Here is a 17,079-nt window from a genome sequence, read left to right as displayed (position 1 = left end):
CTGCCTGTCTGTCTGTCTGTCTGTCTGTCTGTCTGTCTGTCTGTCTGTCTGTCTGTCTGCCTGATGTCTGTCTGTCTGTCTGTCTGTCTGTCTGTCTGTTTGTCTGTCTGTCTGTCTGTCTGTCTGTCTGTCTGTCTGTCTGTCTGTCTGTCTGTCTGTCTGTCTGCCTGTCTGTCTGTCTGTCTGTTTGTTTGTCTGTTTGTCTGTCTGCAGTCTGCACATTAGAGGTTAGATTCTCTGCAGACTCGTGTTCTGATATTCATATAATTGGCGTAATATTTGGTGTGATAATCAGAATGTTATAACATTGTAACCTTAGAACCTTAAGACTGGGTTATAGTTGAGATAAACAGCCAGCTTTCCTAGAAGATTTCAGGTTCTGGCCGGCTCGGGCCCATAAATGCAGCTAGTGGGACAGCCGGGCCGGGCTCAGACAGAACGGGCTCGGGTCCGGCTTGTTTTTTGGGGCTGCTCTATTGGCTCATTTACACCACATTTTACAGCCCTGCACAGCTCGTCACCACTCGGCTCTATTTGTTTCGACCCGATGGATGTTTTGCTGCTCGATCTGCCCCCGCCCACCCCCGCCCACACCTGGTCGTCATAGCGACCGCATATCTGTCCACCCATAACCGAAGTAGGCTATAACATATAACGTTAAAATTAAATCCATACACAGAACTTTTAAACTGTTTATGAAATACTGGTGCCTCTAAATGACCTACAGTGTACATGGGCAAATGTGACAATCGGCCAGGAGAATGGATATCACTTTGTTGTTAGTCAAACTCACATGCATGCGCTGCGCGAGGGACGGAGTTTGCGCTACAGAGTGAAGCCTCTACCCCGGCGGCCTCTCACCAGGCAAGACCGTGGCTTCACTTACCCCCGCCTGCGGCCTAGTGGAGCCGACGCTGCACTCAACTACAAGGGCTTCCTGAGCAGCGGACTTTTTCTCTCTCAAAACAATTGAAAACCACCGCCATGTTAAAGCTGAGTAAGGAGATTGATTTTATTTCACCAGAGGCGAAGGCAGCAACACAAAAGACTGATGGAAATAACATAACAGAAGAGAGGGTAAGCCCCACTAAACTGGTATGCATTGACAGTCAGTAGATAGAGTAAACACGATTCTGCCTATCCAATCAGTCGTCTGCAGTGTTTTCACGTCACCGTATGGTACCGGGTCCACAGCTCTAGAACCTCAACAGAGCAGGCACCAAAAGCAGCACGACTCAACCCCGACTCAACCCGGGCTGTCCACGTTTTTGATCGGTGGAATGAGACAAAAAAGCGAGATGAGCTGGGCGGGGCCGCGTTGATACCAGCGGTGGAAATGGGCTATTTGAAGCACTCGTTGCAGGCCTGGTATCAGCTCTATTGATTCTGACTGTTGTTTATCTTCCAGACCCTGATAGCCGGGTGGTCCTGAGGAGCCCAGAGGAAGAGGGGGGGCCAGACCGCTACATCAATGCCAACTACATCCGGGTCAGAGTCCAAAATGACTTTTATGCTCCTTCTGTTCTCCTTCCTGACACTAAGCTGTATGCAGGTGTAGCAGGTTTGTGAGCTGGTTTGTAGCAGATTTGGACAGGTGAGAAGAAATTAACCAGCACTGACAGACTGTCCTGTAACTGTACTGTCCTGTAACTGGACTGTCCTGTAACTGGACTGTCCTGTAACTGGACTGTCCTGTAACTGGACTGTCTTGTAACTGGACTGTCCTGTAACTGGACTGTCCTGTAACTGTACTGTCCTGTAACTGGACTGTCCTGTAACTGGACTGTCCTGTAACTGGACTGTCCTGTAACTGGACTGTCCTGTAACTGGACTGTCCTGTAACTGTACTGTCCTGTAACTGGACTGTCCTGTAACTGGACTGTCCTGTAACTGCTGTCCTGTAACTGGACTGTCCTGTAACTGGACTGTCCTGTAACTGGACTGTCCTGTAACTGGACTGTCCTGTAACTGGACTGTCCTGTAACTGTACTGTCCTGTAACTGGACTGTCCTGTAACTGCTGTCCTGTAACTGGACTGTCCTGTAACTGCTGTCCTGTAACTGGACTGTCCTGTAACTGGACTGTCCTGTAACTGGACTGTCCTGTAACTGGACGGTCCCGGGTTCGATTCCCCAGGACCCCGGGCAGGCCATACTGAAGGACCTTGAGCCTCATCTTGCTTTCAAGTTTATTAGTCAGGGACTGGTTGAGCAAAGAGTTGACGTGTGTGTGTGTGTGTGTGTGTGTGTGTGTGTGTGTGTGTGTGTGTGTGTGTGTGTGTGTGTGTGTGTGTGTGTGATGTCAGTTAGCGTGGGTGTCTTCTCATTTGTGTGTGTGTACGTGTGTGTGTGTGTGTGTGTGTGTATGTGTGTAGAATTGTGTTTATATTTATATAACTCACACACACACACACACACACACACACACACACACACACACACAAACAGAACGCGCATGCATGCACACACACACACACACACACACACACACACACACACACACACAGAGAGAGAGCTGTGTGCAGAGTGTGAACATGGCGTGGGCAGAGTGGGGGGAGTCAGGGATGTGTCACTTCCTCCCTCTCTTCCTGTGGTTTTCCTGGTTGTCAGACGCCCACGCTAGCGCTAATGCTAACCCACTCCCCTCATATCTCACAGTTTCGGTAGCTGTCCAAGACACGCACACATATGCACACACACCAGAATCCAAAAATCTGAATTCAAGAATTTATTTATATGAAAATGTTGCAGATTATGACCGTAAATGTGTTGCTCAGAGACAAGATTATATAGCATTAGTCAAAGGGAGAGGAGAATGGCATTTTCCTCTAAAGGTCGGGGGATTTCAACCACCAACATTTGCATCAAAAAGGCCTGCTTCACTAACTTTACTGCATTCAACAGGTTTCTAAGGAAACCCCTATAATGACCTATGACCTAACCACCTCCCATGGTTACTCCACTCCTCTGTGCTACAGGGCTACAGAGGGCTGTCCGGGGCCTACATCGCCACCCAGGGGCCAATGCTGCACACTGCGGCTGACTTCTGGGACATGGTGTGGCAGGAGAGGAGCTGTGTCATCGTCATGCTCACCAGACTGAAGGAGAACAACGAGGTAAGAAGACACGTCTCCTCTGTCCTACCTCCTTAAAGCCAGACTGAAGGAGAACAACGAGGTAAGAAGACACGTCTCCTCTGTCCTACCTCCTTAAAGCCAGACTGAAGGAGAACAACGAGGTAAGAAGACACGTCTCCTCTGTCCTACCTCCTTAAAGCCAGACTGAAGGAGAACAACGAGGTAAGAAGACACGTCTCCTCTGTCCTACCTCCTTAAAGCCAGACTGAAGGAGAACAACGAGGTAAGAAGACACGTCTCCTCTGTCCTACCTCCTTAAAGCCAGACTGAAGGAGAACAACGAGGTAAGGAGGCACGTCTCCTCTGTCCTACCTCCTTAAAGCCAGACTGAAGGAGAACAACGAGGTAAGAAGACACGTCTCCTCTGTCCTACCTCCTTAAAGCCAGACTGAAGGAGAACAACGAGGTAAGAAGACACGTCTCCTCTGTCCTACCTCCTTAAAGGGATACACCACTTTTTTGGAAGTTTAGCTCATTTGCCACATCCCCTCCACATAACCAAGATACAGCATGCCTTACCAGCACTGTCCACTCAGTTTACAGTGAGCTACAGTCGTGAAGTTAGTAATTATCGCCATAGAATGGAGGCTAATGGTACAGCTGTTAAAAATCTGCCAAAACACACATCTCACTGTGCCAAAATACATGTCGTGCTTCGGGTACTCACCACACGATGAAATATGAATCCAAAATGCACATAATTGGTCTTTTTGGAAGGAAAAGAGGTAGCCGGCACTACTTTCCAAACATGGCTGCCGTGCTAGTATGGCACAGGGGATAAAGGAGTTCTTATAGATATTCTGGCTGGCCCTTGGGACCCTAAACCGACGCCCGGATGGGAGCAGCTCGAACGCCAAGTTCAGTGGGTGCGAGGCATCACCACTGATCTTTCTAGCCTTCCTATTTACAGCCCTGTCCAAAATATTGCAGAGCTGTTTTTGTGGTTGACTAATAATCTTACCTGCTATTTTACAAATTCTAGAGAGTTTGTTTTTACTTTTTACATTTAGGTTGCCGTACCAGGCAGTCAGATTACACTATAAGACAGGACAGTTTCAACCAGGCTCCTGTATGCTGTTTGGAGAATGTGTTGGCTAACACCAAAGCGTCTCAGCTTTCTGATTAAGAACAATCGCTGATTGGCTTTCTTATAGTCTGTGTGTTAAGGTCAAAGGTCAGGCTCTGGTCAGAGATTGTCCCCAGATACTTGAACTGTTTGACCTTTTCTACAGGCTGCTTATTGAGCATGACAGGGACCATGTTGTTATTTTCCCCTAATTTTGTTTGTATAATGAGTTCTTTTGTTTTGGACACGTATCATTTCTAGCTTACTTGCCCGGCACCAGTCCTGCAGTGCAGTGACCTGCTTGAAGTATGCCTCTTCATATATGGCATTGTCTTCTGTAAGAAGACCTACGAGGGCCATATCGTCTGCATATTTCAACAACTTCAAGTTACAGTTGTTAACAAACATCATTATTTACATACATACTGAGTCCTATTCAAGAAGAAGACCTACTGTAAATAACAGTGTTGATTTGTTTCCAAATGTGTTTGAAATCTAAACATTTGTCTTTGTGAATCTTACTGTCCCGTCGGTAGATCCATCAATACAGACGTGTTGCACTGCCAAGCTTGGTTCCACTGAACTTTCTTCTTTAGTTAAAATTGGTTAAGTGGGCGTTGTCTGTCTGTCTGTATGTGATGTCATCACTCACCCTAGAGCTAGTCCCTAGAGCAATTGTGATGTCATCAGTGATGTCACTCGCGCAACTGTGATGTCATCAGTGATGTCACTCAAGCAACAGTAGCCGCTTTCACACCGGCCTTGAAAGCCGGAAAATGCACGGAAAATGAGATCCGCTCCTCCGATGTGAAAGTTGTGAAAGCGGGTTGGTGGGTAATTGTTGTCCGCCTTTCGTTCCGCCAGTGGACCTAGTCACAGCGCCGGGTTACCCTGCAACCCACCTCCACCTGAAAGCGGAGGAGCGGCAAGCCGGAACGGTGCGAATAGTCAGCTTATTCATAAAAAGAATTACAGGGGAAATCACCTCATGCAGCAACAAAGGCATAAGTGAAAGTAAAAAAAGGCGGCCAGGAGGAATGCTCCGTGCCTAGTAAGTAGGTTAGGATTTATGCTCAAACGATGTTGACATTAGTAGGTCAAATTAACGGATATAATAATAAGCTTCAGAGGACATATAGCTGTCTGTGGCGGGTTGGTCTGAGGATATTCCCTCTGGAAACCAGCTCCAGAACTGCAATCTGTCGATCTAGCCAGTTGTGCATTCCCTTACAAAAACTACTAACGTTATAGTAGTCATGTGCATTTATACCCTATACTATTCCCCCGACGAACGTTATGCAGACTGCAGCTGTTTGATATGCGGGCGTCGTCTTTCAGAACGGACGCTAATTAGGCTACTTAATGGGAATCATTTGCTTTACAAAAAACTGGAAACAAAAGATAAGAATGAGCCTTGTGTCTAATACATGATGGTGCATCTGTGATCCATAAAGTCGATCAGATGAATATTGAAAGCCTTGTTACCATGCTGCATGTGGACAACACTTTCCTGTTTTATCAGTTTGATCCTTAACGACCGCAGCTGCACGTCGTTGGCTGGCGTACATCGGCGATGTTTGGTTGTTGAATGAATTTGTTCATCATACAGTAGCCTAGGCTACACTAACCTATGAAAATATTCATTTGGGCTAGGAGGAGCTGGGTGGAAATGCCTCCGCTCTCCTTTCAATCCGGGAGCGGTGGCTATCACCTGAAAGCACACCCCAGAACGGGAATGTGGCAGTGCTGCTTGGCTGTGTGTGAAAGCAATTTCTGTGGCAAGGCTTCCGGCTTTGCGGGCCTTCTGAACTGCAATTTTGCGCGATCTCTGTGTGAAAGCGGCTTGTGATTGCTGTCACTCAGACCGTTGTGATGTCATGATGTCACTCAAGCAACTGTGTTGTAGTATGAGCCGATGGTGCACACAGTTGCACGATGGCGCGTAGGTGGGTGGTGTCTGTCTGTCTGCCTGTCGGTCACGATTTTGGGAGGGAGAGGGCGATTTCCATAACTGCAGCCATGGTGCATCTCCAGAGTCTCCGCGCTCAATACCTAGTATTTTAAATTCTACTCAAGGTTTCTAAATACTGAATATCTCATATTCACACTACACTGTGGGACCCCACCAGACACAGGCTAGCGAACCTTTCTGGAACCCGAACCATAGCTCCAAACTCTGTGGTCTGTCTGTGTTTTCAGAAGTGTCAGCTGTACTGGCCGGAGCCAGGGAGGAGCAGGGAGGTGACGGAGGAGGAGGAGGAGGAGGAGGAGGAGGAGGAGGAGGAGGAGGAGGAGGAGGGTGAGACAGGCAGGTTTGGCAGGTTCCTCCTCAGAGTGAGAGACAGCAGGGAGAAAGACGGCTTCACCGTCACCGACATGGAGATCCAGGTACAGTGGTAATCACTGAGTGCATTTACATTTACATTTACATTTACATTTACATTTACATTTACATTTACATTTACATGCACATGAATAAACCCATTATGGAATTTCTAGAGTGACCTGATTATTCTAGTATATCTAGTATTCTCGGATTATGAGAAATCTGATCAACACACCTATCTTTCTGCTGAAGCATCAGTTTTATTGAGTGCATGGCCCAATATGTCCATTCACACACTTTCAAGGGAGTTCCCCCTATTTACCAAAGTGTAAACGTGGAAATCAGATTATTGCCAATGACCTGATTATTCTCCGTTATCTGATTATTGTGTGCATGTAAACACACTCACTGATGAAATTGATACGATACGATACGATACGATACGATACGATACGAGACGATACGATACGATACGACACGATACGACACGACACAAGATACAACACAATACAATACAATTGTGGTTCTCAAACTTTTTCACATGAAGGACACCTAAACTGACATAAATTAGACCCCCATTTGATTGGATTTTGTCCCAGGGTCCCCATCTGACAAGACTTTGGCTTTTAGATGTTTTATTACAGAAAGTGTATGAAACCCATGACCAAAATAGTCATACATTCTGTCATTGTGTTACTATGGCACTATGCACACACACACACACACACACACACACACACACACACACACACACACACACACACACACACACACACACACACACACACACACACACACACACACACAAAGTACACACACAAAGTACACACGCACACACACACACAAAGTACACACACACACACACACAAAGTGCACACAAAGTTGTTATTTCAATGCCACCATTAAGGATCAAATTTGTTGTGTTCGTGTGTACGTGTGTGCGTGCGTGCGTATGTGTGTGTGTGTGTGTGTGTGTGTGTACTGTGTGTGTGTGTGTGTGTGTGTGTGTGTGTGTGTGTGTACTGTGTGTGTGTGTGTGTGTGTGTGTGTGTGTGTGTGTGTGTGTGTGTGTGTGTGTAGCTGTCTTCAGAGCGTCGTCCAGTAAGACACTACTGGTTCACGTCTTGGCCTGACCACCAAATCCCACAATGCACCACTCCTCTGCTGCGACTGGTGGAGGAGGTGGAGTCTTACAGGAAGTCCCTTCTCCCTCAAAGCTCCCAACCAATCACAGCCCCTGTCCTCAGTCCTGGACCAATCATCGTCCACTGCAGGTTAGTCCCTCACCGTCCTCGGGTCTGTTTTAGCCAGTGCGCCCGCACTTGAAGACTCTGGAGTGTTCCCACCATAGACGCGTTGATAGACGTATCATTTCTGCGGTTCCCAACTTCCCACAGTGTATTCGTCACTTCCTTCTCAGTAGGAGAGGGTGTGTGGTGAATGTGTGAACATTCACAGCTGAGGTGTGAAACATTTACATTTTCACAGTTAGTATATCTCTTTATTTGACTTTTCTGATAAGACTGCTCAATGTGGGAATTGAATACTGATGAACAGACATTTGTAGGAGATTGGTGCTGTAAACTGTGATGTTTTGACTGTGAATTGAACATTTCATCACTGATCCATTTTTGTGTTTACATGTGGGCTAATGTCAAGTTGTTAGCTACCATCTGAGGCCCATACCACGAATGGAGGATAAACAGATCCAGGATCTGTCCCTTGATCTGGTTTGGCTTAAGCAGATCAAAGCAATCAAGCTAATCGGCACCACTGCAACGGTTATCAGCTGGGTCTGTCAATTTGGATTTCTTTATCCAGCTCTGAGCTCGTCCATCTGAAAATGCTTGTGAACAGGAGCTCGTGCCCACGAAAGAGGCGTGGTTTGCAACAACTAGCCAATCACAATGCAATATGGACAGCTCCGGATTTTACAGCCAGACACGCCTATTTCCTCATTCTTTGAAAGCAGTGGTGTATGAAGTACTCAAAAACCATACTTGAGTCAAAGTAAAGATATCTTCCCAGAAAAAGACTTTGGTAAAAGTCAAAGTCGCTCATTAGAATATTACTTGAGTAAAAGTCTTAAAGTACTTGATATTTTCTGTACTTAAGTATCAAAAGTCATTTTATGATATTAAATTTACTTAAGTATTGAAAGTTAAAAGTACAAGTAAATGCTGTTAAAAAATCAAGTAAAAGACATGCCTGGGCTTGAGTGGAAGTCTATTTCTTCTTGACTTTTATAGCTGCTGGCAAACAACGTTATGTTGCATTACAGCAAATATAAATACTCAAGTAAAGTACTGTACTTAAGTATTTATACTTTGTTACATTACACCACTGCTTGAAAGCGACATCAAAGTGTATTAATTAACGGAGCTTTACTGCATGTCACAATCAAAGTCTGCGTTGGATATGAGTCTGTTACTGAAGGACTATCTAAAGTTACCGCTTTTATTCACATCAGTCATTTGATTTCTGCTGCCGTTTCTGCCTCGTGCCTACAGCACATTAATATAGGTCTACTCTACTAATAGGACTCGTCTTCTCAAGCTACAACTCAGAGTGTTTTGGAGTAGAGACTAGGGCTAAAGACAGACAGTTGACTGTGTCACAGTAACTCAGTGTGTTTTGGAGTAGAGACTAGGACTAAAGACAGACAGTTGACTGTGTCACAGTAACTCAGAGTGTTTTGGAGTAGAGACTAGGACTAAAGACAGACAGTTGACTGTGTCACAGAGTGTTTTGGAGTAGAGACTAGAGCTAAAGACAGACAGTTGACTGTGTCACAGTAACTCAGAGTGTTTTGGAGTAGAGACTAGGGCTAAAGACAGACAGTTGACTGTGTCACAGTAACTCAGAGTGTTTTGGAGTAGAGACTAGAGCTAAAGACAGACAGTTGACTGTGTCACAGTAACTCAGAGTGTTTTGGAGTAGAGACTAGAGCTAAAGACAGACAGTTGACTGTGTCACAGTAACTCAGAGTGTTTTGGAGTAGAGACTAGAGCTAAAGACAGACAGTTGACTGTGTCACAGTAACTCAGAGTGTTTTGGAGTAGAGACTAGGGCTAAAGACAGACAGTTGACTGTGTCACAGTTACTCAGTGTGTTTTGGAGTAGAGACTAGGACTAAAGGCAGACAGTTGACTGTGTCACAGTTACTCAGAGTGTTTTGGAGTAGAGACTAGGACTAAAGACAGACAGTTGACTGTGTCACAGTAACTCAGAGTGTTTTGGAGTAGAGACTAGGGCTAAAGACAGACAGTTGACTGTGTCACAGTAACTCAGAGTGTTTTGGAGTAGAGACTAGGACTAAAGACAGACAGTTGATGTGTCACAGAGTGTTTTGGAGTAGAGACTAGGACTAAAGGCAGACAGTTGACTGTGTCACAGTAACTCAGAGTGTTTTGGAGTAGAGACTAGGGCTAAAGACAGACAGTTGACTGTGTCACAGTAACTCAGAGTGTTTTGGAGTAGAGACTAGGACTAAAGACAGACAGTTGACTGTGTCACAGTAACTCAGAGTGTTTTGGAGTAGAGACTAGGACTAAAGGCAGACAGTTGACTGTGTCACAGTAACTCAGAGTGTTTTGGAGTAGAGACTAGGGCTAAAGACAGACAGTTGACTGTGTCACAGTAACTCAGTGTGTTTTGGAGTAGAGACTAGGACTAAAGACAGACAGTTGATGTGTCACAGTAACTCAGAGTGTTTTGGAGTAGAGACTAGGACTAAAGACAGACAGTTGATGTGTCACAGAGTGTTTTGGAGTAGAGACTAGGACTAAAGACAGACAGTTGATGTGTCACAGAGTGTTTTGGAGTAGAGACTAGGACTAAAGACAGACAGTTGACTGTGTCACAGTAACTCAGAGTGTTTTGGAGTAGAGACTAGGGCTAAAGACAGACAGTTGACTGTGTCACAGTAACTCAGAGTGTTTTGGAGTAGAGACTAGGACTAAAGACAGACAGTTGACTCTGTCACAGTAACTCAGAGTGTTTTGGAGTAGAGACTAGGACTAAAGACAGACAGTTGACTGTGTCACAGTAACTCAGAGTGTTTTGGAGTAGAGACTAGGGCTAAAGACAGACAGTTGACTGTGTCACAGTAGCTCAGAGTGTTTTGGAGTAGAGACTAGGACTAAAGACAGACAGTTGACTGTGTCACAGTAACTCAGAGTGTTTTGGAGTAGAGACTAGGACTAAAGACAGACAGTTGACTGTGTCACAGTAACTCAGAGTGTTTTGGAGTAGAGACTAGGGCTAAAGACAGACAGTTGACTGTGTCACAGAAACCTAACCTGACGCTGCCAGAGGGATGTTTTTTGTTTCAACGTCGCCTGATGTTATCTCAAGATCTCACAAGGATCCAGCTGGCTTGCAGGGTTAACAGTCACCTACATTTGGAAACAAGTCCACCCGATCACACTATTCACTTTGACTGAGAACATGACTGAACAACAAGCCGCCCCAGACTCGCTCTGCACATTTGACACTTTACGCACTGAGCAGTTGTGACACAAAGCCTCTGTCGAGCCTGTAACCATGGAAACACGCTGTACACGCAGCGTTATGTCGAGGACATCGTGAACGTAGTCGTAAAGCAAAACAAGTCACGTTGTCTCACACTTGACGCTGAGGCGATGAAAACAACTTCCTCTTTCAGAGCGTGGCGTGGGCGTGCCGGCCACATCCAAGTAGATAGATTAAAGAGATAAACAGCTGGTGTCATAATGAGCCACTCTGCCTATACCAGCTGTGTGGGTAAACCTGATGTCTTCAAATGCAAAAGCTCTATATGTAGGCCACTGTAGTAAATGATGTAGGCCAGTGGTTTCACGTCAAGGACCCCTAAACTGACACAAATTAGACTACGGACCCACATTTGATAAGCCTTTGTCTGATAGGGTTTTTGCTTTTAGATGTTTTATTACAGAAAGTGTATGAAACCCATGAGCAGAATTTAGTCATACAGTCATTATCTTACTATGGAGGTTATTATAGTGAAATTAAATTACCCCCCCTTTTGCTGGGGACCCCCTGCAACCAGGGCCGTGGGAAGTAGATTTTTTTTCTTCTTTTTTTTTTACAAATGTAATTAAAAATATTTTGCAGTGCACTATGTTGCTTTCTTGTTTAAAAATGTTTCGGGAAATGAAAATGTAGCCTATTTAAATAGAATTATCAACAATAACAATCAAGGAAGTTACATGCTTGTAGGCTAGAGAAGAAGAAGAAGCGTGCATGCACGCACATGTTGTGTTGAACCAACCAACAACCAATACGAATTGTTTAATCTGGCAATAAAGAAATGTGAACTTGACATGCTATTTTAATAGCCTACTCAAAAAATGCACCTCCCACTATACAGCAAAGAGAGGAGTCAATGTTTCTTGATATATGCCATTCACATCAGAATAATTAGTCTAGTCATTAAGTTTGCTGATAATATTTCTATCATGTTAAGTCTGTGTCATGTTAACTTGTGTATTCAGAGCAAATAGGGAGATATAGAGCATTATCATCATGCTATATATCTCCCTCTTTGCTCTGAATGAGTGAGAAAAGGAGAAAATAATGAATAATTACATCACAACAGTATCCTAATGTTAATTTAAAATTAGATATTCCTCTAAATATGGCAAAAAAAAAAAAAAAAAAATCAAAAAAAAATTCGGCTGGGCCCTTGCGGCCCCCCCGAGAGTCCCTTCCTCCCAGCACCCCCTGCTTAAAATGACTTCCAGCGGCCCTGCCTGCAACCCCTTCAAGTACCCATGGGGGATCCCCCGATCTCACTTTGAGAACCACTGATGTAGACTAATGCATTTCCCCAGCAACCACACGTGCACGCACGCGCACGCGCACGCGCACGCACGCTCGTACACACACACACACACACACACACACACACACACACACACACACACACACACACACACACACACACACACACACACACACACACACACACACACACATGTTCATGAGACTGTGCTGGTTTGAATGATGGGTCAGAAAACTCTATTGTCCTCTGGATAACATTAGAATAATATTTTGTTTTCCCTGGTCTCCTCTGTTCTCTCCACTCCTATATTCTCCTCTCTCTCCTCACTCTCCTCCTCTCCTCTGCTCTCCTCTCTCACCTCTGCTCTCCTCTCTCTCTCTCCTCTCTCTCCTCTCCTCCTCTCTCCTCTCCTCTCCTCTCCTCTCCTCTCCTCTCCTCTCCTCCTCTCTCCTCTCTCCTCTCCTCTCCTCTCCTCTCCTCTCCTCTCTCCTCTCCTCCTCCTCTCTCCTCCCCTCTCCTCTCCTCTCTCATCCTCTCCTCTCCTCCCCCCCTCTCTCCTCCTCTCCTCTCTCCTCCTCTCTCCTCGTCTCCTCTCTCCTTCCCCCCCCATCTCCTCTCTCCTCCTCTCCTCTCTCAGTGCAGGTATAGGGAGGACGGGCTGTTTTATAGCCAGCAGTATTGGCTGTCAGCAGCTCAGAGAGACGGGACAGGTTGACATCCTGGAGACGGTCTGTCAGCTACGACTGGACAGGTCAGGAGAAAGTGTGTGTGTGTGTGTGTGTGTGTGTGTGTGTGTGTGTGTGTGTGTGTGTGTGTGTGTGTGTGTGTGTGTGTGTGTGTGTGTGTGTGTGTACGTGTGTGTGTGTGTGTGTGCGCGTGCGCGTGTGCGCGCGCGCGCGTGTGTGTCTTTCTCTCTCTCAGTCTGTATCAGCCTCTACACTGCATCCTCCATAGTGTCTCCACCAGGGGCCAGTTGCACCAAGTGGTCTTAACTATGCCTGGTCGTAACTCCTACGTCGGTCTTAGTTAAGACAGGTCTTTAGAGTGGATTTACGCCTGTTGCACCAATAGGGCTTACGTCTGGTCTTAACTACGCGGGCGTAGCAATGCGCGTCCATGTGAATTGCCGGGGAATGCCCCCTGATTGGGCCAAAAATGTGCCTCGCGCCGTCACCCACTACTGTATGTGCGTCACTACACCCTCCCTCCTCCCACCCCCCTCCTCCTGTAGAAGCCCCGGGGGAAAATGGCGGCGGCGATTAGTGTCAGGCAGTCTGAATGAAATTGAATGTAACGTTCCCAATTCTATGTATTAAATTCTAAAAAACGACCCTCAACATTTGGGAAGGCTAAGCCACACAACTAGTTCGTTATAATCTAACGTCATGCTTCGATGGCGACGTTACGACGATGAGGACGGTAAGGACTCAATTACAGCAGGTCTCCGCTGATAGACACGGAGATCTCTGTTACAGGCAGGCACCCTTACCCTTAGACCCTACGCCTCCTCCTGACCAGGCGTAAGAGTTACGCCTGGGCGTAGTGACAAGAAGGCTTAAGCCCTCTTGGTGCAACCGGCGTAGCTGTTAGGTCGTAAAGTTACGACCGGCGTAGCTTAAGACCAGTCGTAAGACCACTTGGTGCAACTGGCCCCTGGTGGATGTGGAGGGACATTTCAGAGGTTGTGTTCTAGAGCAAACGGAGCGAAGCTTTCAGAGCGTCTGATCTGATTCTGCAGTAGATGGTGGAAGACGGAAGATGGAGAAATCACTTCCAACATGTTGATACTTATCTTTGCAGCCAGTGAAGTCGCCCCCTGCTGGCCATTATTAGATAGAATGCAGGTTTAAGGCACTTCTGCATTGGCTTCATTTTTCAGCCCTGGTGGTTGTCCCTTGGTTGATACTCTTGAGGTACAGGGACAGTGATTATTGTTTAAAATGCTACAAGTTGCACCTTTAAACTGTAACCCCACCCCCTTTTTCTCAGAGGCGGTATGATCCAAACCACGGAGCAGTACCAGTTCCTGTACACCACGCTGGCCCAGTACAGCTCCCAGGTACAACACAAACAGGTAGTTTTTAGGAGTGTGTGTGTGTGTGTGTGTGTGTGTGTGTGTGTGTGTATGTGTGTGTGTGTGTGTGTGTGTTAGTCTGCTTGCACCTTATTAAGTTGCTCAATTTTGACCGTGTGCTCCAGATTGCTTCTTTCTAACACGTTCACTCAGTCCCACTTCTGAGGCAGCGGTCTGGCTTGGTTTGTCGGCTGATAGCGTGGATCTTCCCTCTTTGTTTTCTGTGCAGAAATGGCTTTGTATATCTGTTTTCTATAGGACGAATCAGCGTGTATATCTGTTTTCTATAGGACGAATCAGCGTGTATATCTGTTTTCTATAGGACGAATCAGCGTGACGTCACTTGCCACCCAGAAATGCGGAACGCATGCACAGTTATTCATATGAGTTGTACCAAACAAACGTTAATATCTAAAAAACTATAGCCTACATCACATCGCTTATATTCTGAGTGAGAGCAGACATAGCTCAAGAGTTTGATGTATAATATAAAGCATGTAGTGTTAAAGTTGTGTGAACTGTCGCAGTTTTTAAAATGTAAACAGAGTTAGCCGGCTATAGAGTCAGACACTCAAGCCTCGCGCCACTTGGGCTCCATAAGGTTCAATTGCCGTTGCCACCCAGTGACGCGGTTTGTTTACCAAAATGCTGCTCGGCTGATCCCTCATATTAGCTGAAATAGCTGAAAACTTGACTTTGACTATCTGGTTCGTTCAGGTTCACACTGCCTGATTACAATTAGGCCTACAAGCCAATCAAGGCTTGTAAACAAGTCACATGACATGACTCACATGTAGCTCGTTTATTCGACAGGATCCCCCCAAATCTGACTCCAGTCTCTGATATAGACCAAAACCATGTTTTGAACCAGCCTGTAAACATGCTTAATGCTGTTACAAAGTCGCACATCACTTCCTTTTGGAGCAAGCCTCAAGTAGCCATTCGAGGACCTTTCAGTATCACTTCTGCGGCTTCCTCTGTCAAACCCACTAGCTAGCCGACGGGTATGAATATGTGTGAATGTGAATGGGGGGCTCCTGAAAAAGAGAGCATTGCACTGACACGCCCCCAACCCCCCCACCCCCCCCCCCCCCTGTATAAATAAAGGTTAAAAAAGTTCCTCTAGGTAAGAACCGTGTCAGGCTGATCTCTATGTAATGTCATTAAATGTCCAGTAAAACATAATGTTGTGTTCACCAGACCCAGAGCCAGCCTAGCACTCAGCTACAGACCCAGCAGACCACAGGAGACCCAGGCAGCGCGGCCCAGCTCAGCTCACAGCTCCAGAACTTACAGCTTGACAGCACGCAGACCCTGAGGAACTGACAGCACCTGGAGAACCAGCAGCATCTGCAGGGCGGGAACGCACCACAGTGAACTCAGGGCCCACAGAACGCCATGGTAAAGACTGCCAACAGAACCAGGAAGGAGAATCAAGAGAACCAAGACAGCAACATGAACATAAGAGAACCAAAAGAACTGAATGCAATGCACAGGTGACCTGTCAAACACACCCCAAAGCACACAATGCACAGGTGACCTGTCAAACACACCCCAAAGCACACAATGCACAGGTGACCTGTCAAACACACCCCAAAGCACACAATGCACAGGTGACCTGTCAAACACACCCCAAAGCACACAATGCACAGGTGACCTGTCAAACACACCCCAAATCACACAATGCACAGGTGACCTGTCAAACACACCCCAAAGCACAGTCTGCTTTAACGTCTATTTGACTGTAAATGGGACCATAACTTACAAAATGAACATCATGCTGTGTTGAAGAATAATGTGAATTTTAATCAAGCTGAATAAATGTTGCCAACTGTCAATTTTTCATTATCCTTCTGTTTGATCTGTTTTCATTGGATGTTAATTTTGTCATAATGTTGAAATCCATGTAAAATCATCTCTCTCTCTCTCTCTCTCTCTCACACACACACACACACACACACAGACCATAACAGTAATATTAAGAATATTCTATAAACACACACACCTGTGACTACGTTATTTTAGATAGAATGCATAATATTCTAAGGTGTAACTGGCTTCAACACATAATAATACCAGACAACCGTTGCTGTAAACAGCCACCTGATGAATCTGTGAGTGCATGTTTGATTTGCTCTCTGGCAGATGCACGAGATAAAATACAGAAAGTCGTGGAATGCTGGACTCAATCATGTCTGCCTAATAAAAATATGATCACATTTGGGTCAGATAGACACATGGGGGGTCTGTGGTTCTGATATGGAATATGAAGGAACAGCACCATGGAGAGCTCCATTCGTTAGCTAGCCTACCGATGGAGCACACGAGCAGAGTTGGAATCAGCCAGGGAAGTGGACTATGAATGAAATCCCCCTGGGGGGAGAGGAGATCGAGGCTGCATATGCCAACTCTGTGAGCGAAGCCTGACTTCATGGCCAGACGTGCTCCGACAATGAGTAGCAGAACTAGTGGAATAAATTAAGGGTCCCTCCCGATATGAAAAAGGGTGAGAATGTCATTGCTGTAAAGCAAAATCATTTAAAGTGTAATTGCTGTCTGTACCGAGAGAGGGCGCTGTCACAGCTGGGCAGACCGCTCCGCTCTCTCTTATCTGCTCTCCTCTGCTTCCTCCATCAACCCCAGACCCCACCCAACAGCCAGCCAGGAAGACAGACAGACAGACAGACAGACA

General features: G+C 46.0%; 1 protein-coding gene across 4 annotated transcripts in view; it reads left to right on the top strand.

Moving 5' to 3' along the window:
- Positions 1-16,213, top strand: part of LOC310795082 (tyrosine-protein phosphatase non-receptor type 7-like) — a 35,935-nt gene extending 19,722 nt beyond the window's left edge. For 3 of the 4 annotated variants that reach the window (XM_083657111.1, XM_083657108.1, XM_083657109.1), the window contains 7 exons: positions 1,409-1,488; positions 2,978-3,115; positions 6,402-6,590; positions 7,609-7,802; positions 12,951-13,064; positions 14,303-14,387; positions 15,588-16,213. In XM_083657111.1, the coding sequence (XP_083513237.1) occupies positions 1,409-1,488; positions 2,978-3,115; positions 6,402-6,590; positions 7,609-7,802; positions 12,951-13,064; positions 14,303-14,387; positions 15,588-15,713 (926 nt within the window). In that variant the 3' untranslated portion in view covers positions 15,714-16,213. The remainder of the gene's footprint in view (positions 1-1,408; positions 1,489-2,977; positions 3,116-6,401; positions 6,591-7,608; positions 7,803-12,950; positions 13,065-14,302; positions 14,388-15,587) is intronic. The other variant, XM_083657110.1, reaches the window with a different exon arrangement.
- Positions 16,214-17,079: the final 866 nt, after the last annotated feature.

The sequence above is a fragment of the Poromitra crassiceps genome, assembly GCF_964638095.1.
Source record: "Poromitra crassiceps genome assembly, chromosome: 20".
Classification (NCBI taxonomy): Eukaryota; Metazoa; Chordata; class Actinopteri; order Beryciformes; family Melamphaidae; genus Poromitra; species Poromitra crassiceps.
The sequence above is the reverse complement of the archived record's forward strand: the minus strand, read 5'-3'. Positions and strand labels throughout refer to the sequence as shown.